Below are 23,234 nucleotides of genomic sequence, written 5' to 3'. Positions count from 1 at the left end.
TCTGAGGCGAGAGTGGGATTTGCCAATGAGCTGTTATGTATGGCTGTATGGAGCTTCGGTGACAAATTAAGCCCCTCAGTCGCTGGATCAGTACAGCAGCAGCTCCCGCAGCTTGAGACGATCGGCCTGTCCAAAGCCGATCTTGTCCAGATACCCGTTGAGTCCACCATGGACATCGTCGAGATGACGAGCGGTTCGAGCAATCATGTCAGGCGCCGTTTCAAACCAGTCATCTGTGAGACCAATCTCTCTCATCTCTGCCAACCTTTCCTCTCTTTCGGACTCAAGAGCACCACTGGTCAGCATGTAGTCATGCTCAATGGCCTCAATCGGTACGTTCAGTATGAACAGAACGAGACTGACGATCAGCCCGGTTCTATCCTTGCCCTGTGTACAGTGTACCAGAGTCGGTGAAGTCGCCGGGTCGATAAACACTCTGAGAGCCTACGCATGGAACTTGTTAGAAATCCTCAAACACAAAGCCGTTGAAAGGCTTGTTCATACCTTTGCAATTTCTTCGCCAGATTGGTCGAGAGTGTCAAGGCCCAGACCAACGAGACCACGCGGCAACATCACCTCCCGAGACAAGATAGAGATGCCCTCATTGCGGTAGCCGAGAGTAAAGAGACAGATGAGGCGGCTAGAGATGTTGCATATCAAGCATCAGCCGCTGCGAAAGACTTGGAATAGGAAGCCAGGATTTTCTCACCATAAACCCCACCAAGAAACTTGTCTGATTAAGAACCACTCAAAGTTGCCGCCAGTGATTCTGATCTCGTAATACGTTAGACCTGAGATCTGGAATGGCTCGGCTAGCGCAGCGTTAGATTCCAAGAGGGAGGGCACTTTGAGATCGGCCTCGCGCTTCTTCAGCTGCTTGACGTGTTCGGTTCTGAAAGATGTCGTCAGTCATTGATCAGAGTTGCGAGATCTTGCATTCCAAAAGAAGATCCTTTTTTTTTTTTTTTCCTTCCTCGGGGGGGGTTAACACGTGCAACTTACTTTGTGCGCAAATCTATCACCGCCTTAATGCCCAGGTCCTCGCGGAGGCGTTTTCTGTCTGCCAAAGTGGCATCGTCTTGGGGGTTTTTAGCACGAGGATCAAACGGGTGTTCGCGAAGATTTTGAGTCGCGTGCCATACCTGGTCTGGCAGAACGAAATACCAAGCCTTCCCTTACGAGTCTGACAAGCAAACGCACGGATGTTAGCTCTCAGCTTCCCACAACCTGCATCTGCTTCTGTACAGGTAGAATAGCTTGAAATAGAGACATACCTTCGTCCAAGAAATTTGTTCACCGTAGAGCCGACATCACGAAAGTTGAGAACAGACGTGATCCCCCTATTATCCATGACTGAGAATGTCAGAGCTTCTGCGGGAGTTTGGTAGAGATAGAGAGGGCGCTGCAGATACCAGTAGTCAGCAGTCAACGGCTGGAGACTAGCAGTTCCGATGGCGCGTACAGACAGCTAAGAGGTTGGCAAGGTGTGGTGGGTGTGATAGGTAGGTAGTGTGCGTGGTCAGGTAGCAGCTCTTGGTGTGAAATGTTTAGGAAGGGGGGCGGCTGACGCCACGATTGGGCACGTCGAACAGAAATCCGGAGCATCGGAATGGAAACGTGCAAGCGACGTAGGGCCCTCTTCCCATCAGGTTGTCACCGTCATTCACCATCAAGGCACCCCTAGCCCGCCAATCTAATGACGGATAGGGAGCCGAGGTGAGGTTGGACGTGCTGGGATCTCTGGCCAGGGCTGGTAGATCCCTGCACGTCTCCAAAAAGCTTAAGATCGGGGTGTGTGAGAGAAGGAGGAGGTCTTTTGATGTCACCGATGGTTGAGTTTTGGGACAAGAGATCTGCGCGCAGGGAACTGCGACTGCGGCCTGAACTCGCGCATTTTAAGCGGTCTCGGGGGAGGTCTGGGCTGTGAAGTCCAGTAGGGATGAGCTCGGTCTTCTTGGTTGCTCCCATTCAACGTTTTCAGTCGTATCAAAGCAACCGCAACGTGACCAGCAGTTTGCAGACTATCGGATTGCAGTTTGCTCTCCACGACATCGGATTAATGTGGGCTGCCTGCGCCAAATGGAAGGATCAACGTCTCAAGTTGAAGCTATATTTGGGAGCTGATTCAGAGGCTTGCAGCACGCATCCATCAACAATGTGAGATGTGGCTGACTATTAACCCATTCCACTCAAGCCAATGAAAGGGGTCGAGCGCGACAGCAAGCCTCCCGAGAGCTTGCAGCTCAGATTTTTTGAATCTTGGGCTCGTCGATGGTGTTGTCGCCTTCATCACGGACGGCATCTTGGGCTTCGCAGTCCAGTCGGTGAAAGACGTAGATCCGATTATGAACAACTGACACACCACAGGGCTAGCCTCTCCCTGCTCGGTGATCCAGGTCACAGGTGTTCGGCCTAGACCGTAGATGGCTCGCGCTCCAGACCTTACGGGTAGGTACCCATTGCCCAATCCAAAGGCTGGAACCTGGTCCGCCACTCAGCGCGACAGGGTCCGGACTGGCCGACTCCAGAGACGGGCGGGTGCTGGACCGAAGCCACAACGGAGCGGACGATGGGCCAGTGGTGCCAGTGGTGCCAGTGTTTGCCAGTTCCTGGGGGACCTGGTCATTCGGTCGTTCGCAAAGGGAAATGGAATCCCAATTCAAAGATTCAAAGGAGCTGGGGGGTGAGGTGTGTGGTGGATGTTGACAGGGGCCAGAAGTGCTAGATGGCAGGTTGCTACACCCGAAACGGAAGGGAAAGGACCCCGCATGACGTAAGGTGCTGCTGTCGTCGCAGCTCCCTACGGAGTACTGTGGTACGACTAGCCAGTAGCCACCAGCACTAACTGCGCACGCCGTATCACCATCATTGACCCGGCTCCCGCTCACCACCAGCTTTTGCCATTTGGGGGGAGCATACCTCATCGTGCGCTCTCGCTCGCTCGCGCCGCGCCGCCAGCATAGTGTTACCCCCCCCCCCCCCCTTAGTGCCTGCCCCCTTTGATCCAAAAAGATCTGCTTCTGGTTGTATGATATAAGTTGCATGCCCTCTTTCGGGAGCCCCCGCCTGCGCTTCGACGTCGCTCCTGGTCAATTTTTCTACTCTTTTGGTTTACCCAAGCTCCTTGACCTCCCGCTCCCAGTTTCCGGCGCATACTTGTTACAGTAGGCCCTGGTACGACGAGGGCTCATCTCATCTCGTGATACGACTCCCTCTTGTGACAAACGGGTAAGCAGGTCCAGAAATAACATCAGCTTCTGTTCGTTGCCAACCCGCCTGCGGCGTTGCCCACGCGCGTCCACCTCAACCCGTGTAAGCCGCAAATCCGCTGCGAGCTTTCCCACTTTTCGACCTTCCTCTCAAGTTCCCTGTATTGTACATCCTCGCTACGGTACATTCACCCTGTGAGGAGCAAGCATCCGCAGCGGTAAAGTGGATATCCTCGGGATCGATACCACCAAGCCGGCTCCGGGCTGGCAATGATGCAAGCCAGCTCCTCCAAGACAGCGACGCAGCAGACGCAGCCGCAGCAACAGCAAAAGTCAAGCACAGCCATGGCGGAAACACGGTCACAAGTACCGTCCACAGGTAAACTTGAAACCTTACCTCATCCTCTCCTGCAGAATACGAGATTTCTGCTTGGGTAGTCCGAATAAAGAAAGCATCTGTGTTAATCATGAATCCTCCTTTTCCCTGAATACAGCAGCCCACTCGGGAAGATTAAAGTACGCCGACCCGCGCGATCTACCGAGCTTTCCATCCCCCGGTCTCCCATCTGATGGAGCTGCCGCCGGAGCTGCCGCATCTCTAGGCTGGGCTAATCAGAAATCAATTGACCTCTGGAAACCCGAAAAGTCAAACTCTGCATCAACCGCAGCCATGCTCGCAAAGGATTACAAAATGGCACCATCGTGGGAACCTAACTCGAGCTCTGCCGGGGCCAAGGCTGCTCTGCTGGCCAGCGCCTCAGCAAAGAAACAATCCACCACCAACACGACCCCTCCCCCGTCTGCTACCGAGTCTTGGGGCAGCAGCGCTGCGAACCAGGCATTTAAACAAAGCCGCTCAGTCAAACAACCCACCCAGGCACCCTCTACCGCCGGTCTTGGCTCCCTTTCAGCAGCCCAGAATGCCATGCCTGCGTCCAGGAGGACGAGGCCACGAGCCAAATCGACCCCTGTGCCAAAGGAATCTTATCCTGGAGAATCACGAGCTGCTGCAAACGCTTTGAGTGCCGCCACAGCAGCTCACAGTCCTTCTTTGAAGCCAAAGTCCCCCACTGAAAACACTGGTTCCGTTCCGTACACAAACCTGCCCCGGAGCATGTTCACCTCTAAGCCCGCTATCGGACCTGAAGAAGATGAGAAGAAAAGAGCCGACGTCCTCCACGCCTCTGCGGTGGCCATGGCCAAAAAGATGTATAGCCAACAGCAAAGGATGGTCGACCAGGCACGAGTCCACCAAGCTGCAGGAGAGACCAGCCCTGACGACAACCAACCCAAACCGTATGTCAACCTCCAGGAAGCGGCGTACAAGCTAGCGCAAGAACGTTTATCGAAACTCCACGTGGAGCATCATCAGAACCGGGACTACCAGGAGTACTATGGTAGCAACACCCAAGCCACACCTCAGCGGAGGTTTACTATGAAGGGGAAACTCAGGCGGCGATCCTCGAGCGACGGCGACGCTAGTCACGACAAGGAACAATCAGAGCGCATTCGGAGAGAAATGTCCATCTTCTCCTCCAACCTGACCAAGGTTGACGAGCAGAAGCGGACAAAGGATCGCGAAGCCCTACTAGCAGCCGCCCAACGCAACGTCAAGGCCCGCCTACAGGGCATGGACGACAAGATCTCGGCCGAGACGGGCATGGTAGCACCCAGTCGGAAGAGCGACTGGGAGGCCAAGGCCCAGATGGCCGCCATGGCCAAGCACGAGTCTATCAACGTGAACAGGGGTAAGGTCGACATTGGTGGCGGCATGTTCATGGACCCTGCGGCAGTCGATGAGATCGCCACAAGGAGAGTCCAGCCCGTGCTCGACGAGATCAACGAGAAGGCGGCCATCGAACGGGAGCGTCAAGAGATGCTCAAGGCCGAGGCGGAAGCGAAGAAGAGGGACGAGGAGAAGCGCAAGGAACGTGACAGAGAGGTTAAGGAAATTAACCGTAAGGTCATTGGTAAGTGACTTTTTCCCCCTTTATTCTCAAAATTACGTCTAACACCACATAGCGCAAGAGAAGCAGGAAGAAAAGGAGAAGCGCCACCGCGAGAAGCAAGAGCTCAAGGCCAAGAAGGAAGAGGAAAAGGCCGTCAAAGCCGAGGAGAAGCGCAAATCCAAAGTTCCCGAGATCACGCCGGCCGACTCGGCCGTCGCCGCAGCAGAACCCAGCGAAGTCTCACCCGTGAGCGACGACCAGGGCGTCAACCGCGCGGGACAGCATAAGCCTGGAAATATCAACACCAATAGAGAAAGCTCCGGCAGTGATAACCCGCGCTCACCGAGCGACAGCGGCTCACCCACGAATAAGATGAAGAGCTGGCTCAAGTCGCGCTTCGGCCGACCGCGGGGCCGGTCTGCGGCCGGGGAGAGCGCCGAGGAGCGTGGTTTCATCGGCGGTGTTGCGCTCACGAGGATCGCGAACGAGAGCGTGACTAGTCTTGGTGATGCGCGGTCGGCGAGCATGAGAGAGGTTGCTATCGCCGGCAAGAGCAGCGAGACGACGTCTAGGTCGGTGGGACATGAGGGTGATGTAAGCCCCGTGAGCTCTGATGCTGAGTCGGAGCACTTTGTCGAGGCGAGTGACGACCTCGAGGGTCCTGTGTCGCCGCCGGCTGCTATCCGGGATCCGAATACGCACAAGACGCACAGCCCGACGCGGGATTCGCGGTTCCGAGAGAATCTTGAATAGATCGCGACGTATGGGCGCTTTCAGAATGGACGGCCATTTCTTCACTTAGAGTGGATGGCGTTGGTGGATGGAATTTATTTATCCTGGAGGAATACTTCAGTTAGGCAGGGGGTGGGGTGGGATAGGATTTACAGCGAGGAGCGTCGGAGTGCATTTCATGGTCGACACATTCTCCATGTACAGGTCCAACATCGCTTCTCGGTGGTTGTGCGTTGATTAGCATTTCTCTTAGTCTACACCAAATCACTAAATTACATCTCATCTTTATGTACCAAGGCTCGGAGTTATGGATGCAATCAGCTCGAATGGTAAGGCGCATAGTAACAGCAACATCCAATCTCATCTATGCTGTTCCCCTGCCCTGATCTGATGGACTTCAAGCTGGTCGTGGCGGGCGAGTAACGTTGCAGATTAAGCATCTCAGTCTATGCATTACACTCGAGGCGCTTGGAGTATCCTCCCATTCGATGTTGGGATGGCATCGTAGCAATCGGTCTGCATACGCACGGGAGTAGGTCCATGCCGACCTACATACCAATTGACTTTTCGCTGCGTCACTGAACATGAGAATGATAATGGACGGATATTGTGTCGCACGTATGCCATGGATTTGTAAATGCTACTATAAATCTAGAGTATGCGCAAAATGAATACGCCCAAAACGCCTGTTGCTCATGATCTTTGTCCCCGGGGGTATGCAAATGCAAGTCATACAACGCGAGCCTCGCCACGCCCGCGATTACTCCATCCACCAACTCTCATTATCTTTGCCGTCTTTTTTCATCGTATCCCATTCCCATGTCCATTACCACTTTTCCTCGACCACTCTCTCCTTAAAAGTTCCCCGGCCCGCTGCCAGTCCATTGACTCATCCCCGGCTTCGAAAACCGATTCGCCTTGTTCCGCGTCTTCGCCGCGGGCAACAAGTCGACGGTGAACGAAAAGATGTAGAACGAGAAGATGAAGGCAACGATCCACTCAAGGATGGCAGCCGCGTTGTAAATCTCCTTGAAATTGCAGACAATAAACGCGATGGCGAGGACGATCTCGACGAGGATGAAGACGAGCTTGATCCAGAAGGAGGCGGCGAGGTATGTGTGGTCCGGGTACTTGATGCCCAAGCGCTGGTACTCCCAGCAAATAAAAATGGCCGAGAGCAGGTACCCGCCCATGAAGAATAACAGGAAGAGCAGGTGGAGGTTCTTGTGGCGGTAGGTGTCAAAGATGCTGAGACAAATCAAACCGACGGTGCCGATGATGGCGAAGAAGATTGTGAAGCCGTAGAGGATCTTTTCGCCGATGGAGGTGTTGGGCACGAGGCGGCCCTTGTGGCGGAGCCAGCGGTCGGAGAAGAAGGAGAGGTCGAGGAAGACGGTGGTGAGGACGCAGCCGGTGATGAATAAGGGTTTGAGGTAGTATGCGCCGACGTCGCTGATGTAGGCGATGGACTGGGGCGGCGACATTGATGGGTAGATTGTGCGGTGGGTGTCGATGATCCAGTAGAGGAGCATGCCGAGGAGCATGCCGAGCCAGACGAGGCCCGATATGATTGGGAAGATCCAGTATGATAATATCCTCATGATGGGCGGATGTGTGTGTTTTGGTGTTGTGGTGTTTGTGGTGTTTGTGGTTGTTCTGTGAGGGGTGTAAGTTTGTGGTGCCAAGAATTTCACGATGCGTCGCGCCAAAGAAGGCTGTTCAGTGAAGGGACAGTTGGTGTACTACAACGAGGCTCACGACGCCAATTGGGAGTGTTGATGACGAGGTATGACGACTGAAGAAAAAAAAAGTGGACTCGAGAATGCATCACTTACCAGAAAAGGACTTGTTCACTGTCGCAAACGTTGCTTGTGTATCCGTAGACCTTGAAGGGATCACGAGACTTTGGGCTGAAGGTTGGAAAAAAGAACTCGAAAAGGAGGTCTGAGCACGTTTGGTAGATATCTCGTTGGTAGTAGGTTTCACACGCGGCAGGGAGCGCGCGGGAGGGGTCCTTAATGAATGTTGCGCGGGAGATGCCTGCGTACGTCAAACATCGGGCGGTGCCTGGACAATGTGTCGAGGAAAAGAGAGCAGAATGAACTGAGGTGGCCCTGGGAGGTCGGGTATGCGGACTTAAGAGAGTCATCGGCGTCCCGTTACCCGCATGTTGGTTGCCCGATGGGTCCGGCCTGATTTGCTGCGGTCGGGCGCACTCTCTCCATCCGTACCTCGACGTAGAATTGTTCGTTCGGCAGCCCCCTGGCAAATTACCTGGTCGTGCTGGTCCAAAAAAGTTCTGAAGTCATGGATTCGATCGGCACTTGGTGCGGACACTTGGTGCGCAAGCTTCCCGGCCGGGGCGCGCGTTGTGGGGGTTAACATGTCATTGGTCTCGGGGAAAGGAAATCAACAAGGGGATGACGTAGTGGCGCGGCCGACCGTAAGGTCCCTACCGTAGAAACTCGAGCAACTCGAACTTGCGCTAGCCCGTGCCAGCCCTGCTAGCGGCCCACACTAAGCCCTTTCGAGGGATCAGTTTTATCCGATTATATAATCGACTAAACCGTATACGGAAGGCGGTAAGTGATTATTTTCCATTTTTTACTCCTACCCAACTGCCCACTTCCACCGATTACATCACCGATTTGACCACCAATTATACTGTCAATTATACCTCCAATTACACCTCCACCACGGGCCTCGTCGACGTGCCCACGATGCCCTCACGACGGGCCCTTGCCGAGAAGGATTCGAATACGGCAAAAGTGCCAATTACACCTCCAGCAGCTAAGCGCCGCGGGCCTGCTCCTACCCCCATCAAAGACCGGAAATATACACCGCGAAGTGGCCCAATCAAGCGCCGCCAGCACCACTATACCCACGATACCAAAGTCAACGTCCTGATGTTTTTAGAGCATCACCGCGTGAGGAAGCTCGACGAAGAGTCGATTTGCCCCCCGAGGCTGCGCCAGGGCGAGACCGAGCTCCCAGGGATATACAGACGTCCCACATACCAGGAAGCCGCAGATTGGTTCAAAGTCCCTCGAAGCACGGTTATCTCCTGGTATCAGAACCGCGAGTCAATCGTCAATCGGTCCTCCAACTACGCCTACCACCCTCAGTGGCCAGAGCTCGAGACAGCGCTATACGGCGCCTTCCGCCAGCGACGAAGTGAGGGAAAGCTCGTTAGTACCAGTTGGTTCAAAAGGACCGCTAAGCGGATTTTCGCCCAGCAGAACCCGAACAGCAAACATCTTTTTATTTTTTCCCCCGGTTGGTTTCGTGGCTTCCAGAATCGTATGAGAATTACCCGACGTCGACTTACCAAACAGGCAACGAAGTTACCCACTGAGTACTTCAAAGTTGTCAACAGCTTTCTTTCCTTTATCCGACGAGTTAATCAAATGGCCCTGGCTAAGGTGAAGCGGTCTAACGTCGGAGATTTACTCGGAAGTCCAGCCCGTCGATTTCCTAACTCGCGAATTCTCAACCTCGACGAGACCCCAGTTCCTTTCGAATACCTAGACGGTTACACATACGACGACGTCGGGGCCAAAACCGTGGCTGGCAAGAGCGACCGCAGCGGTTGGGGCAAGCGGCAGGCCACATTAATACTCTACATCTTCGCCGACGGCATACAACGAATTAAACCGAAAATAATATTCCACGGCAAGCCCGCAGAGGAAGGGGGTCAATTATGGAAAAAAGAGGGCCTATTATACGCAGAAGGAGTGACAGTTGAGTTCAACAAGACTGCCTACAACAATGAGTACTTGTTCAAAAGATGGATTGAAGAGGAATTGGTAGCGCTGACTAAGGGAGACGAGTACCTATTGGTAATGGATGTCGCTTCCTTCCATAAGACAGATTCCATCCTTGCGCTATTACGTCAGCACCACATCACACCCTGCCTCATACCGCCAGGGACCACTTCCCTCCTCCAACCTCTCGATACCGCAGTCAATAAGCCCTTCAAGCAGTGGCTTTCAGAAGCAACCGACGCTTACGTACTCGACGAGGAAGAAAAAGCGCTGAATAAGCAGGAGGAGCTCAAGTGGGAGACGGGTATGAAGAGAATAATGGTCACCAAAACAGTCGAGACGGCAGCCGCTAAATTGGCCCACGAGAAGGGCTCAATGGTCAGCCAGGCCTTCCTGCAGTGCGGAATATCTATTCGGCCCGATGGCAGCCAGGTCGACGAGATCCGGATCAAAGACGTGCCCGCCGAGGCCATCGATTACACTGGGTGGGAGCTCTTCGACGTAGAAGCCCACATTGAGCAGGAGACGCTGCAAGAGGAGATTCCAGACTTCGCTGTTCTGAACGACGGGTTAGAGTACATTTTCACAGCAGAGGAAGTCCGTGATGGCATCAATGGGCAGTTCGTCGACCCGACAGTCCAACCGCCGTATGAATAGGGGCCCGTTGGAGGCAGTGGGCCAGGGGACAGTCAGGGGCTCGGTTGCTTACGTACGACTGCTTCCAATTGACACTTTTGCCCTTTTTGCCAATTCGACGAGAAAAGCTCAAAACCGACGAGAAAGCCAAAATAATTATTGAATTATATCAATTGTGGGTCCGGCCTCGACGGCGAGCTCTCATTGGTCAGATCGATCGAAATGTTAACCTACGCCAAAAATAGGTGGCGGCCGCATTTAACCACTTTAGGCAGTATTACGATTCTGCCAGAGCGCTAGCAGGGCTGGCACGGGCTAGCGCAAGTTCGAGTTGCTCGAGTTTCTACGGTACCTAATTACCTACCTTACAGGCTAACAAGGCACCTTTGAGTCTTAGACCGCAGGTTCGCTATCGCAAAAGTCGCGATTCGCCGTGAGTCTGGCCGGATCAAGCGCCTAAAGGGAAATTATCGGGGCTCTCAACTCGCCTGATTTGCTCAATTGCTGACTCTCTGATTTGAGTTTTCAACATTATCTTTCCTGGCACCTGCATCCGGGGAAGCAAGGTCAGAATGGAATCAATGAATCGACCATACGTTAGTTCTTTGAGTCTTCCACACCTCCTCTGTTGGTTGCTTACTCTCATTGACATGCGGCCTGAAGGGGGAGAGCCCTGAACTCATTTGTGCATGTTCAGCCTTGGCAGCCACAGCTTTCGGAGAGACGGGGAACAACCATGTCCGCGAACCAACAATTTACAACACCACCACCTCGGATCCATCCGAGTTGGGCATTTGTTCTCCTGCACCGCCGCAATTTCTAGGTGCTTCCCCCAACACGTAGTATCCGTACTCCGTACACCTGCTCTTCGGATAGGTAGTCACATAGTCTGGCGGGTTCGGGGACCGCTCCATAGAAACTTCCGCTTCGCGCCCTGTGCCCATGTCACTTGATGATCTTCGCGCCGCGTAAGGTGAAGATGGCGCAAGGAGCGCAAGGTTCGATAGCGAAAAGAATACAGCCAACTAAGATCTGGTGATGCTGGGTCATTGTGTGGCTTTGCACAGTAAGGCGTTCGATGGAACATTGGAGATCTGAAAAGACTTGGTACCGTGTATTGGCATCACGGAGGTTTCCTCCGGTCGAAACACTTGCCTTCTGTCATCCGAACTTTGCTGCAATTCAATTCAGTCGAAATGCACACCCGGGCCCCGCTTTAATCTCGGGAGGGGCGCACCTGCCGGAATGTGGCTTTGTCCTAGCTGTGGCACCTCTAGCCAATCAACATCCGGTACGCCTGACAAGGCTACCACGACTTACTGACTTCAGCCGTCGCCTCGTCCCTCCATCAACTTCAAGCATCGCGACGACATCAGTCACGGCCACCCACAATGTCGGCATCACCACTCGTCGTTCGTGCCGCCGACGCGCTGAAGCCAGCGGGGACTATCGGGTCACCTTTCCGCAATGTGTCGTCGGCTCAGGTCTCCTCAGGAAACGGCACCCCGCAGCCATCCAAGGACAAGAAGGCCGCGCCCGTCCCGACGACAGCCCCGACTTTAGATCTTGCCGAGCAGATGAATGAGGTGGAGAAGAAGCAATATGTCAAGGGTTCGTTGAGATACCACTGAAGGATCGCATGGTACGACAGAAAAGAGCCTCGCTGACAAGCACCTACCTACAGGAAAGAAACTCGGAGAGGGTACCTACGCTATTGTCTTCCTTGGCCACCTCCGCTCGAATACCTCCTCCCTCGTCGCTATCAAGAAGATCAAAGTCCAGAAAGAATACCAAGAAGGCATGGCCCCGGATGCCGTCCGCGAACTGAAGCACCTCCAAGAGCTCCAACATCCCAACATCATCTCCCTCCTCTCCGTCTTCTCCTCAAAGGACCAGAACCTCAATCTCGTACTCGAATACCTACCCCTAGGCGACCTCGAGATGCTCATCAAAGACACGGCCAACGTCCGCTACGGTGCCGCAGATATCAAGGCCTGGATGGGTATGCTCACCCGCGGCGTCTGGTTCTGCCACGAAAACTTTGTCCTACATCGCGATATCAAGCCCAACAACTTGTTGATCGCCGCCGACGGCGAGGTGAAGCTTGCCGATTTCGGTCTCGCGCGGAGCTTCGCGGACCCGTACCAGGTCATGACGAACCAGGTCATCACACGCTGGTACCGCCCGCCTGAATTACTCTTTGGCGCGAAGCACTACAGCGGCGCCGTCGATGTCTGGAGTGTCGGGTGCGTTTTTGCGGAACTCATTATTCGTGCGCCGTACATGCCGTCCGAGACCGAGGTTCAACAGATTTCCCTCATCTGCCGTGCCGTCGGTACGCCAACGGAGGACAATTGGCCCGGAGTGACCAAGCTTCCCGCTTACACGGTGCCGGATGATGCCGAGCCCGTCAAGGGCAAGGATTTCTACCAGGCCATGTTCGGCACGGTGGGCCCCGAAGGTGTCGATCTCCTGATGAAGACGTTCATCCTCGATCCCAAGAAGCGCATCACCGCAAGGGACATGCTGAATCACAACTGGTGGCGCACGGAGCCGAAACCCTCGCGCAAGGAGGAACTGCCCAGAAAAGGCGGCGGCGAGGAGAAGATGGGCGCGGACCTGAAGCGGCGTCCCGGCATGGTTGACGAGGATAGGGGCGCCAAGGTGGCTCGCAAGCTCAATTTTGGAGCTTAGATCTGCAAAACAACGCAGTCTTTACGAATTCTTTCCACACTCGAAAAAAGTATGTAGCATCACAGGCGTTATGGCAGAGGCAAATGGGTAAAGGGAAGGGGGGGGTATATTCTTTTAAGGATGGGACAGGCTATTTAAAGGGGAGGTTCTTCCCAATGGCTCTGAGAAGATCTATCTTTTGTACTCCACAAAACATCAAGGCTTTCTTTTCTCATCATTTGCATCGTCTAGTTTCTTGGCCCTCCTCGTGCACTCGGTATCGTGCTCTTCTACATCAGCGAGCACTCCATCCCGTACATGGCCCTCTCGACATCCTTCCTGACCTGATACCAATCCGCCCGGCGCTGCGCAAACTCGTAGGCCTCTTCCGCGCGGAACACGCCCTCGAAGCGGTCGCCATCGGCAATGATGGTGGCCATCTCCTTTGCGTGACGCGGGTCGATGAGGTAAATCTGGCTCAGCTCTCTCAGTGCCTTGAAGTACGCCAGCAGGTCCTGGTTCTTGAGGGTGCGGATGTACTCAAAGTAGAGGTTCATGTCGGCAATGAGCTTGATGGCGCCCTCGGTGCTGACGCGCTGGCGCTTGAGGTGCTTGCACACGGCCGTGAAGAGGCGCAGGCCGACCTCGCCGTTGAAGACGTCGAGCATGGACTTGTCGGTGCTGCCGACCAGCATGCGCGTGTGCGCCGAGACGAGCTCCTTGATGCGCTGCGCCGTGGGCGTGGGGCCCGGGTCCGCGAGAATGCCGCCCGTCTCCTCCGGGTTGTAGTCCGTCGGCTGCTGCGTCGTGCCGTGGAGGTACTCGACCTCGTCCATGAGTACGTCGATGCCCTTGTTCAGCCCCGCCGCGACGCTTTCGTCGAGCATCTGCTCCCACTTCTTCTTGGCGATGCCCGACGGGTCGAGGAAGTCATTCTTGTCGGCGATTTTGGGCCCTGCGAGCTGCTGCTCGAAGAAGACGTCAATCATCTGCGAGATGAGGTCGCCCACGTTGACGAGCTCGATAAAGGTCACCAGGGGCGCCACGCCGGATTGGTTGTGGTCGCTGACTTCTCGAGGGTTGTAGTGTGAGAGGTGCTCCACGGCCTTGTCGAAGCCAGGCTTGACGTGCCTGTTTCCGAGGATGCGGAGCATCACCACGAAGATGGTCTCGCATTGCTCCCGCGCCTCTTCGCCGTATTGGCCTCCCAGCTTGATGAAGCTGGATGCACGCGCCATGCTCGTCTTGGCGACGTGTGTGAGGTTAAGTGCCACTTCGATGCTGAAAAGCGTCTTGATGCCCTCCATGCGCGACGCCATGAGGGCTGCCTTGGCCGCCAGTTCATCAGTCGGGGCCTTCTCGGGCAGTGGACTCAGCCGTCCGCTCCCGTCCGCGCCAGGGGCAAGGCTGGGCGTATGCGGCCTCGATGGCTCTGGCGAAAGAGCAGTAGTGCCGTTTGGCGTCACGGGTTTCGCCGAGGTTCCAAAAGAGGGCAACACAGTAACCGGCATCATGACGACCTTCTTGAAGGAACTCAAAAAGTCCTTCTTGTCCGCTTGCCTGTTGAAGTTACTCATGTAGAACGACTCGACCGAAGCGTCTTGCTCCGACAGCTTCTTCTCCCACTCTGCCACCTCTGATTCGGCGTGCTGAGTGAAGAAGTCGAGCTCCTCTTGTAGGTAGAGGTCAAGATGTGGCTCAAAGACTCGCAACATCATTTCTTTCGCCTTCTCTTCCAGACTTCCTTTGAAGGCTTTTGGTGTTGACAGCGACTGGAAGAAAAGCATGCCCTGCTCAAAAACCCCAGCCACAGCCCTGAGATACGCCTGCAAGTTCCGGTCATGTGCAGCGTCAAAAAGCGGCGTGATGTAATCCATGATAATATCCTCCCTGAGTTTTTCCATCAATTCCCAAAACACAATGTCAGGGTTAGCGAATACCCGCTCTATAACCTCCGCCTGCTCGTTCATCTTCTGTAGAAGGGTCTCGAAGAACATGCGCGACGGCTCCAGGTTGATGTCGTCTGGGTTGGCCCGGTTGATGCAGTCCACCGAATTCGCCCTCAAGACTTCCTCGTCGCTGAAGATGGGGTGTTTTTGCACAAAGAGCTCCGTCCCAGCATTACCGCCGTTCAGCGCGTGCAGCACATGGGCATACCGTTTCATCCTGTTGTCGACATCCCAAGACTCGTAACCCTGCTCGAATTCCCGCAGCACAGCGCTCTCAAAGATGCTCGTCATGGTCATTAGTCGTTCCTCCCTCTGATTCCAGCCCTGCGCCCAGTCGCTCTTTGCAAATGTCTGGAGATTCGAAAGCATCTTGGCTTGTCGCTCGGGGTCTCTGAAGACTTGGAAAACGATGGGATCCGTATGGCTCTTTGCCCTTGCTAGGTCAAAGTAGAAAGGTGCCAATGAGCCGTAAATCTTCCCATACTCTTCCCTCGCGTGTCCTCTCACACTTTTGGCGTTCTTGATCACGTCTAATAGTGCTTCTGGGTCTTTGAAAGGGTCCTTCGGCGCAGGGGCTCCTACAGTCATCTTCTCGAATCCATCGATGGGGGGTGCAATAGACTGGCGCTTCCGGCGCTCTTCTTCTAATGTAGCATCGAATAAAGTCGTACTCGTGGGTTTCGGTGCTGCGTGGTTTGCTGGAGCGCCTGGCTGATTGTTGGTTGCATTCGCTGCGCTCGCTGCACGTTCTGCCGCCTCTCGTCTCCTCCTCACGGCGTCTTCAAAACGGCGTCTCGCCTCTTGCTCGTCCCAGCACCCCATGCTCTTCAATCGAGTGACCCATCTCGTATCGTCGTATACCATTTCCTGCATTCGTCGGGACGCTCGAGCGACCTGCATCAGGTCTGCCACTGGGAGGTAGTCTAATATGGCGACCAGAATTTCTACCCATTGTCAGCTTTCCTGCGATTCTTTGGTAGGCAAGACAAGCAAACCTGCTGGGAGCGTCGGCCTCGAATCCAGCATCTCAGTCGCCTTCAAGGCGCCGAGGATGCCGCCCCCCTGAGGAGCAGTCCCTCGAGACCTATACATGCTGGCGTACGGGGTATAGCTGGTGCATCTGGGATGCAATCGTGTTCGCGTGTAGCCTCGAGGCGATTGTCAGGCTTTCAAAACATGATCAGGCTACTAAACTGTAGCTGGGAGGTTCAGGCGGGGTTGCTGAGGTTGTGGTTGGAATGCTGTACAATGGTTCCGATGCTGGTCGCCTGTCTGTCAGCCCGGGGTTCAATTATGACCTAATTCTCCAACAAGGTCCCCGCAGCACCTGGCGCCAGTTGTGGTGGGGACAGGCCCCTGAACCACGAAACCCCTAAATGCTTGAGGTGAGGTCCCTTGAACTTACCTCAGTTAAGGTACTTACATAGTACAGACGTGCCTAATACGGCATACCTGGGGCAAGTTGGCTTAGGTCTGGGATGCTGGCGATCACTCAATTTGGAGCTCTCTATTCTTCAAGTGTAAGATCTTGAATGTCAATTGTGTTGCATTCTAGCCTAGTAGCGGGCTACGCCGCGACCATGTCTCGATAGAAGTTGTCTATACTCAAACATTGAGAATCCCTACCCGCAGATTGGTGCCAATACCACCACCGGTGTCCCTCCAAACCAAGCCACCAAACGCCTCATAGCCTGCGTTGTCCTGTTCTTCTCTGACCAAACAATATACTTGCTAGCTCTCTGTTGCGCAGATTGAAGGACAGCTTAGTCCTCATGAACAATCTCCTCTGCAACGCTTGATGCAATACGCCGGGACACACGCCCAAATAGGCATTCCCAGAGATCATCAGTCGCAACCGCTTCGCCTGCATTCTTATCCTTACTCATCAGTTGGTTGAGATGAGCTTGCTCTAGCTCCAAAGTGTTGGCAGCCTCCAAAGTGGGCTCCTGGACCTCTGGAGTCGACTGCTTGGACTTTCCTTTGGACTTCTGACCCATGTGTTCCATGCGTCGCTTGACCGACAGGTTGTAGATCGACTCCTCCACCGACCCCTCAATCAGATACAACCAAACCGTTGTCTCGTTTTTCTGTCCAATGCGATCTACGCGAGCAATCGCCTGCAATTCGAGCGCAGTGTTCAGCAGCGGCTCACACAGGAAGACGTGGCTGGCGTTGACAAGGTTGAGCCCACTCGAGTTTGCCCGGCCATGGAGATGGAGCATGAAACACTCGATGCTAGCATCATTCTGGAACTTCATGATACCATTGGGCCTGTCGATTGCGGAAAAGCCGATCTGGTAGCGGTTGAATGCTTCGCCCAGGATTGTCAGGAAACTCTTGTATCTGCAAACTGAAGTGTTAGTGGAGAAATCTAAGGAGGTCTTCATCTTATTGGACTTACTGGGTGAAGATGACAGACTTGGCACCAGGATCCGATTCCCTCAACCATAGTATGTGTCTGACAATCGAGTCAACCTTTGTTCCAAAAGACATCTTCAATAACTCAATGTCATTGATCTGGGCAAGCTTTTTAGTGCTGAATTGAGAGTAGATGCCATCTGCCTTGGCAATCTCGTCTTTCTTCACTTGGGACGAAGCAGAAACTGGAGTCTCATCGTGTAACTTCAACTCTCTGGGCTTGAGAGTAATATCGTGGAGTTCAGTGAGTCGAAGCTTCCTCTTGCACATGGGGCAATTCTGATGAGCCTTGTGCCAGTGCTTTATGCATTCTTTGCAGAATTGATGGCCGCACACTGTCAGAACTCCAATGGTAAAGTTTGACTGGCAAATGATACACATCCGAGGCTCGTTAGACTTTCCGCCGTCCATCTTGAGATTCAGCACTAGAAAGACATTTGTTTAGTTCAAATCAAGACGAACGTATTAGGAAGAACTCACGATATCTGTGCTTCGCCTTTGAAGAGTCTAGCTTCCTGCGGTAATTATCCTCGCTCGCGATGCAAGAAGCTACGGCCTGTCCATCGCTGGGGCCTTCATAGGGGGCGACACTGTCTGACACTGCTTGCAATTGTCGGTAGTACTCAACCCTGGCATTCATTGCAGTTGTGAAACGGTCGGTCTCCCGTTCCAAAGCTGTAGCCGCTTTAGTCTGAGCGGTGATATGCGCCTGTGTTTGTTGAATCTGCTTGATCACAATCCCGTGCTCAAGGCTTGCCCGGCCGCCGCCATCCTTTGGTAGCCTTGAGGCAATACCTCGCAACTCAGCAATAGCACGGCGAAGTGAGCCATGCCTAACTGGGGACGGCTTCACTGAATCTCTAGCGTCATTGAGAGCCAGGAACTTCTCTGGGGCTGGGCCATCGCCATTCTCTGCGGCAATCAGTGAAACGTTGGTCTCATGACGAACCAACGCATTCTGAAGCCCTGAGATGGCGTCCTGACGGTCGGCAATGGCGGCACGAAGGACTTGCACATGGACGATCAGTTCCTCTTGGATCTGCGTGGAGTCGGTGAACTCTTCACCCGTGACCTCATTTTCCGCTTCTTCATCGATCAGTGCCTGACAGAGCAAACCGATGAGAGCCTCTCTCCATTCATCAATGCGATCTGCCTGCTCATTGAGGACACCATATAGTTCTTCCAATGTGTCAAGCGTCGGGGCGCTTTCCAGTCCCTTCGGCCCGCTCAATGTTAGTTCTGGAATTTCGATGAAAGACTGTGTTTCGGCTTGGCGTCCCAGACTATTCATAAGCGACATTGCTCTGGCATGACTTTCCGAAAGGATTTCTCGTCGGACCTCCTGAGCCTTGCTATACTCGTCGTCTTCAAGTTGTTGATACTTCTTGAAGTCATCGGAATCCGGTTCAGTCATGTCCGTATTGCTCTTGATTTGAAACAAGGCGTTTGCACAGAAAAATGTCGCTTTATGAAGGACCTCCAAAGCATGTCGAAGTTTGGTGCGGGCCTCGCCAACGAGAGCATTTGTCGCGCCATCATCGGCTTCATTTTGGTCGCTCTCGTCCCATCCTCGATCTGCGACCAAAACCTCTCCTGATAGCGTACCTATGACAGCTTTCACCTCCTGTCGGCACTCGGCGACAAGATCCATGGCATCCACCTTGACCTTCTCCCATATCTCGAGAGCCTCTTTGACCCTGGGACTGTTTTCGAGCATCTGACCGCGTGTAAGTCTGGCCTGGAGGTAGGCCCGAAGGTCGGCTCGAATGTCGTTTTCACTTTGCTCAATCATAGCATCCAGAACCTCATCGACTGTCCGCATAGGTCCGACTTTTCGACCAGTGCCGCGTATCTGAACGATTTCAGGATGGAGAGCTGCCTGTCGTAGACGGTTAAGCCACGCCCGCATCTCAGTCTCGCTCTTTTCTGGTGTCCAATCGGACTTTACAGGGGCACCGAGAAGATCTAGTCCACAATTCTTGGCCATAGTCTTGAACATCTCGCCGTAGTATTGTTCCTCCACGGCGGTGAAGGGCAACGTAATGACGTATCGCTTTTGTGGCGGCACAGCGATCTCGTGTCTGACAAGTTGCTTAGTGTGGCGCAAGGCAATACTGCCGAACAGAGACTTGAAAAGAGGCTTGTGTGACTCTGTGAGAGCTCTCCAAACCTGTGTAGACGATGCATAGGGCTCGTAACGCAAAAAGTTAAGCAGACCATGGAGATCTTTGACGTCATTCTTCACTGGTGTTCCAGTAACGCCCCAAACGTTGACACGGGGCAGTACTCTTGCGACGACAGCTGCCCCGCTTACTCCGCCCTCAATCATCTGAGCTTCTTCAAGACAGACACGCCACCAGGATATTCTCGTCAGGGGCGACACTAGACGTTCGTACTTTCTCTCTTGGCGCCGAGATCTCTCAGGGGGCTTCGTAGCAAAGTGTACCTCCGCTGATAAGACTGGGTATGTGGTGATGATCACATCGTATGAGGCCAAGTCAGCACGGAGATCATCCTCGGTCTCAAAGTTGACATTCTTGCGCCCCGGATAGAACTTGACTCGTAGGTGAGGTGCGTGTCGTTGAAGCTCTGCAACCCACTGGTTCCTCAATGACTCTGGCGTAACGATCAAAGTTGCGCCGCTTGTCAGAAGCTCTTCACCCTCTCGCGTGACAATGTAACTATCGGTCGGGGGTCGGCGATGTAGCGTGACCAGGCCGATGACTTCGAGAGTCTTGCCAAGGCCCATCTCTTCAGCTAGGATACCTCCTCGGATGCCCCGCTCGGCTTGCTGAAAATCTGTAAGGTCGGTAGTGACGACATGATACAGGTCGCTGACGAAGAAGGATTGTCTAGATCCCCCTTCGATTCGAGCTCTGCGGAAGCTATGTGCGATATCGGTATCTGAGGCGATAGGTAGCTCCTCGATGTTCAAAACTGAGTCCACGCTTGCCTCCTTCCAGCGAACACCTTCTCGACTGAGAAGCCATTGAATTGTCTTCTTCTGGTAGGGATAGAGTTTGGCTGCCAACTCGGGTATTTCGATCGATAGCGCGGTCTCGTCTTCGGCAGGTGGTACATGAGCTGCCTCATAAAAGTCCAATGGGGACCAGCTCTGTTGTTTCGAACTTGAGGCGGATGAGGCGGTTTCGTCAGGTAGAAAAGTATCAAGAATGCTCTGACTAATCTGGCGCTCATTCACAGATCGCAACCAGCTGTATGGCGTCTTAGTTTCATTCCAATAGAGCTTGAAGCAAAACACCATAGAGAGAAAATCTCCTTGAGGGCGCAGAGCGACATCAAGTGCCACCCAGACTTCGCCTTCGCCATTAGTCTTCTCCCGTTTCTTGGCAAAGACATCCAGACAAACTGTCAGACGCTGAGTGAGGGAATTTGAATGGATTGCGACAGAGACGTTGATCGACGGGATTGATCGTTTGATGCGAGAGGCAATTCTGAACTCCTTCGATTTGTCTGAGAATAGGTGCAAATGGGGTCCGACATTGCATCGAGTAAAGGGAAGTGTTTTCTCAGGACATTTTCGCACAAACTCCAGTTCTTCCTCGGCCACAAGGAGTGCTTTCACATCTTCGTGCGATCGCTTCACTCGTTTCGCAGATGGCTCAGTCGCATCATGGTCTTGGGTTTGAGCCTCATCGTTGGATGGGAGGTTCTGCAGTTGGTGAATAAAGTCAACCGGCCAAGGTTCTAAGAAGATTAGTCAGAATATGCGTGCTTCCAGGCTAAATTCAACAGACCATGAAATGAGATTGCAGTGGTTATTGGGAGTGGCTTTGAGCGGCGCGCTGTCTGCTTTGTGCGAGCCATGTTTAATCTTGATCACTGTTGCTAACACTCTTATCAACGACTTCATCGGGACTTAAGTATAAGCTGGAGACATGCTTGCTTTGTCGAAACTGTATGAACAAGCAGAAAAGACCGGGAAGACGAAGGAAATCAGAGAGTGGTTTGTATATGACTATTGTGTTGTCTCCGGAAAGAAAATATTGGAAGAAGAGAGAAAGTTGAGTGAGGTAAAGTGCAACATGCGACTCGGGCATGGAAGGAAGGAAGGAAGCTCCTCGGTACCTAGCTTAATCGATAAGCAGGCAGTAAGAGGCAAAGTCGCGTCGCATTGCCTCCAAAGACGCCTGGGTTTTAGCGCGACAGATGGAGGGGCACTGCTAATTTAGCGGAGCTTCTCCGGCAGAACGACCCTCGGCAGACCATGACAGCATGGGTGACAGAGTGGAGCCAATATGGAAGGCGGTCAGATCATAATGCACGGGCCCCTTCCGTTGGAGCTGATCAGCTTACCTAAGACAAAGTTATCCCGATCCTTAGCGTCTGTCGGAACAAAAATTGGGAGACAGCAGTCGAGGAACATCGCGAGATCCATTGATTTCGACGACATCACCCACGCAAGCTCGAAATTGGCCAAGCATACAGCTTGTGAAGCTCACCTGTCCATTCAGTATGTCAATTCGCCCAGTATCTCTGCACACAACGTTCAATTGGTACTAATTTCCCACAGGTCAACATGAGAGCGCCACGGATCCAGCAATTTCTGAGCCCCTTCCTCCACAAGGCCCCCGTCGCACCGACGTGCCAGGCCAGATGGCTTCATAAGACGAGAGAAATCCCCGCCGTTCCGTCACCGATACCCCTCGTTCCCGATGTCCCGACCCTCCTCAAGGTTCTCGGCCGCGGCCTGAGCCAGCACGTCGACAAGTTCCCGACATGGGATTCTCTCTTCACCCTCTCCTCGACACAACTCAGAGAGCTCGGCTTGGAACCGCCACGGACGCGACGCTACCTCCTCACTTGGCTCGATCGATACAGGAAGGGTGCATTCGGTGCCGGCGGCGACTTTAAGCATGTGGAGAACGGGGAGGCGTACCTGAAGGTCGTGCGCGACCCCAAGACAGACAAGAAGCTGGTCGTCAACGTGCCGGCGCACACCGACGTGAGCAACGCAGACATCGAAAAGCTCACGAGGCCGTCAGGATACACGGTTCGCGGCTCGCACACGATCTCTGGTCCCAGCGCATTGCCCCTGAAGGCCGGTGCAGGCGCGAAGGTCGTCGTGTCCGAGGGCATGTGGGAGCACAAGCAGGGTCACAAGGTGGATGGAGGTGAGCGCAGAAGGGCAGAGACTCGCTTCAGGAAGCGCATTGCCGCGCGCAAGGCCGAGAGGGAGGCTCAGGGTCTACGATAAATCGATTAGGGGTTGCGCGACTGTCCCGTTTTCCAGCCTCACACCACTTGACACCACCAACTGTACTATATTCATAGATCTTGTACGATACGAGGTTGAAAAATGGACAGCGATCATCGACTGTCTGGGTATTCAAGTCGAATCATATAAGCTTCTCCATTTCTATTGTTAGCGTGATTGACGAGCAGTTCGCCCTCCGATTCGTCCCAGTTCTCTATTTTGGAAGAGAGTGCGCGTAAACACGATGCCAACCTATGGCTAGCGCATGAGCTACGACATTAGGTACATGAGTTGTTGGTCTGACGGGCTGAGCTTGGAATAACTTGCATTCTCATTGGGCCGTACTGGAGAGAACTGCATCAAAGCTGGACGGTGATCATCAACAGCGTACCATGAACAGCCATCATGAGAATTGTATTAGTCTCGCAAACTGATCACCTCTGGTCATGCAGGTTACAAGATTGCCGCGGAGATGTCGCCGTCGAAATATGAAACTGGATAACAGCCAATCCTCCCATAAGCAGTCCATGGCTCAGCCCCTTACTTGTGGACCGCGGTAACACGTAGACAGCGGGAGTCAAACGAGCTGATCAGGGACAAGCTGAGTCTATGCAGAAAATGCCTGGTTCTCTAGCCCTAATATCTGGGTGAGTCGTTGTGAGGTGTCGGGCTAACTTTCAGGTTGC

The 23,234-nt window shown here is 53.7% G+C and overlaps 7 protein-coding genes across 7 annotated transcripts; 3 read left to right on the top strand and 4 right to left on the bottom strand.

Moving 5' to 3' along the window:
• Positions 1 to 29: 29 nt before the first annotated feature.
• On the bottom strand, positions 30 to 1,351 carry BDP55DRAFT_756530 (tyrosine/serine protein phosphatase; the record flags this gene model as incomplete). The annotated part of the gene is made up of 6 exons (XM_060580761.1): positions 30 to 444; positions 505 to 640; positions 710 to 892; positions 1,003 to 1,078; positions 1,143 to 1,183; positions 1,275 to 1,351. 6 exons carry the CDS (start codon positions 1,349 to 1,351, stop codon positions 88 to 90), a joined length of 870 nt encoding a protein of 289 aa, XP_060424245.1. The 3' UTR covers positions 30 to 87.
• A 2,203-nt stretch (positions 1,352 to 3,554) lies between these two features.
• BDP55DRAFT_562938 (uncharacterized protein) lies at positions 3,555 to 5,911 on the top strand (the record flags this gene model as incomplete). The annotated part of the gene is made up of 3 exons (XM_060570195.1): positions 3,555 to 3,588; positions 3,707 to 5,179; positions 5,232 to 5,911. The coding sequence occupies 3 exons, from the start codon at positions 3,555 to 3,557 to the stop codon at positions 5,909 to 5,911; spliced, it is 2,187 nt and encodes a 728-aa protein (XP_060424244.1).
• An 833-nt stretch (positions 5,912 to 6,744) lies between these two features.
• BDP55DRAFT_562945 (Frag1/DRAM/Sfk1 family protein) lies at positions 6,745 to 7,491 on the bottom strand (the record flags this gene model as incomplete). Its single annotated transcript, XM_060570196.1, has 1 exon — positions 6,745 to 7,491. One exon carries the CDS (start codon positions 7,489 to 7,491, stop codon positions 6,745 to 6,747), a length of 747 nt encoding a protein of 248 aa, XP_060424243.1.
• A 4,190-nt stretch (positions 7,492 to 11,681) lies between these two features.
• BDP55DRAFT_733276 (kinase-like domain-containing protein) lies at positions 11,682 to 12,984 on the top strand (the record flags this gene model as incomplete). The annotated part of the gene is made up of 2 exons (XM_060580064.1): positions 11,682 to 11,901; positions 11,975 to 12,984. The coding sequence occupies 2 exons, from the start codon at positions 11,682 to 11,684 to the stop codon at positions 12,982 to 12,984; spliced, it is 1,230 nt and encodes a 409-aa protein (XP_060424242.1).
• Positions 12,985 to 13,253: 269 nt separating this feature from the next.
• BDP55DRAFT_733275 (exocyst complex component Sec10) lies at positions 13,254 to 16,004 on the bottom strand (the record flags this gene model as incomplete). Its single annotated transcript, XM_060580063.1, has 2 exons — positions 13,254 to 15,856; positions 15,908 to 16,004. The coding sequence occupies 2 exons, from the start codon at positions 16,002 to 16,004 to the stop codon at positions 13,254 to 13,256; spliced, it is 2,700 nt and encodes an 899-aa protein (XP_060424241.1).
• Positions 16,005 to 16,238: 234 nt separating this feature from the next.
• On the bottom strand, positions 16,239 to 21,455 carry BDP55DRAFT_592234 (SNF2 family domain-containing protein). Its single transcript, XM_060570939.1, has 4 exons — positions 21,089 to 21,455; positions 17,811 to 21,038; positions 17,314 to 17,755; positions 16,239 to 17,255 (listed from the first exon to the last, which is right to left on the bottom strand). Exons 1-4 carry the CDS (start codon positions 21,156 to 21,158, stop codon positions 16,676 to 16,678), a joined length of 4,320 nt encoding a protein of 1,439 aa, XP_060424240.1. The 5' UTR covers positions 21,159 to 21,455; the 3' UTR covers positions 16,239 to 16,675.
• Positions 21,456 to 21,870: 415 nt separating this feature from the next.
• BDP55DRAFT_636942 (IGR protein domain-containing protein) lies at positions 21,871 to 22,548 on the top strand (the record flags this gene model as incomplete). Its single annotated transcript, XM_060572943.1, has 1 exon — positions 21,871 to 22,548. The coding sequence occupies one exon, from the start codon at positions 21,871 to 21,873 to the stop codon at positions 22,546 to 22,548; it is 678 nt and encodes a 225-aa protein (XP_060424239.1).
• Positions 22,549 to 23,234: the final 686 nt, after the last annotated feature.

This window comes from Colletotrichum godetiae (genome assembly GCF_030913485.1).
Source record: "Colletotrichum godetiae strain CBS 193.32 chromosome Unknown BDP55scaffold_60, whole genome shotgun sequence".
Classification (NCBI taxonomy): Eukaryota; Fungi; Ascomycota; class Sordariomycetes; order Glomerellales; family Glomerellaceae; genus Colletotrichum; species Colletotrichum godetiae.
The sequence above is the reverse complement of the archived record's forward strand: the minus strand, read 5'-3'. Positions and strand labels throughout refer to the sequence as shown.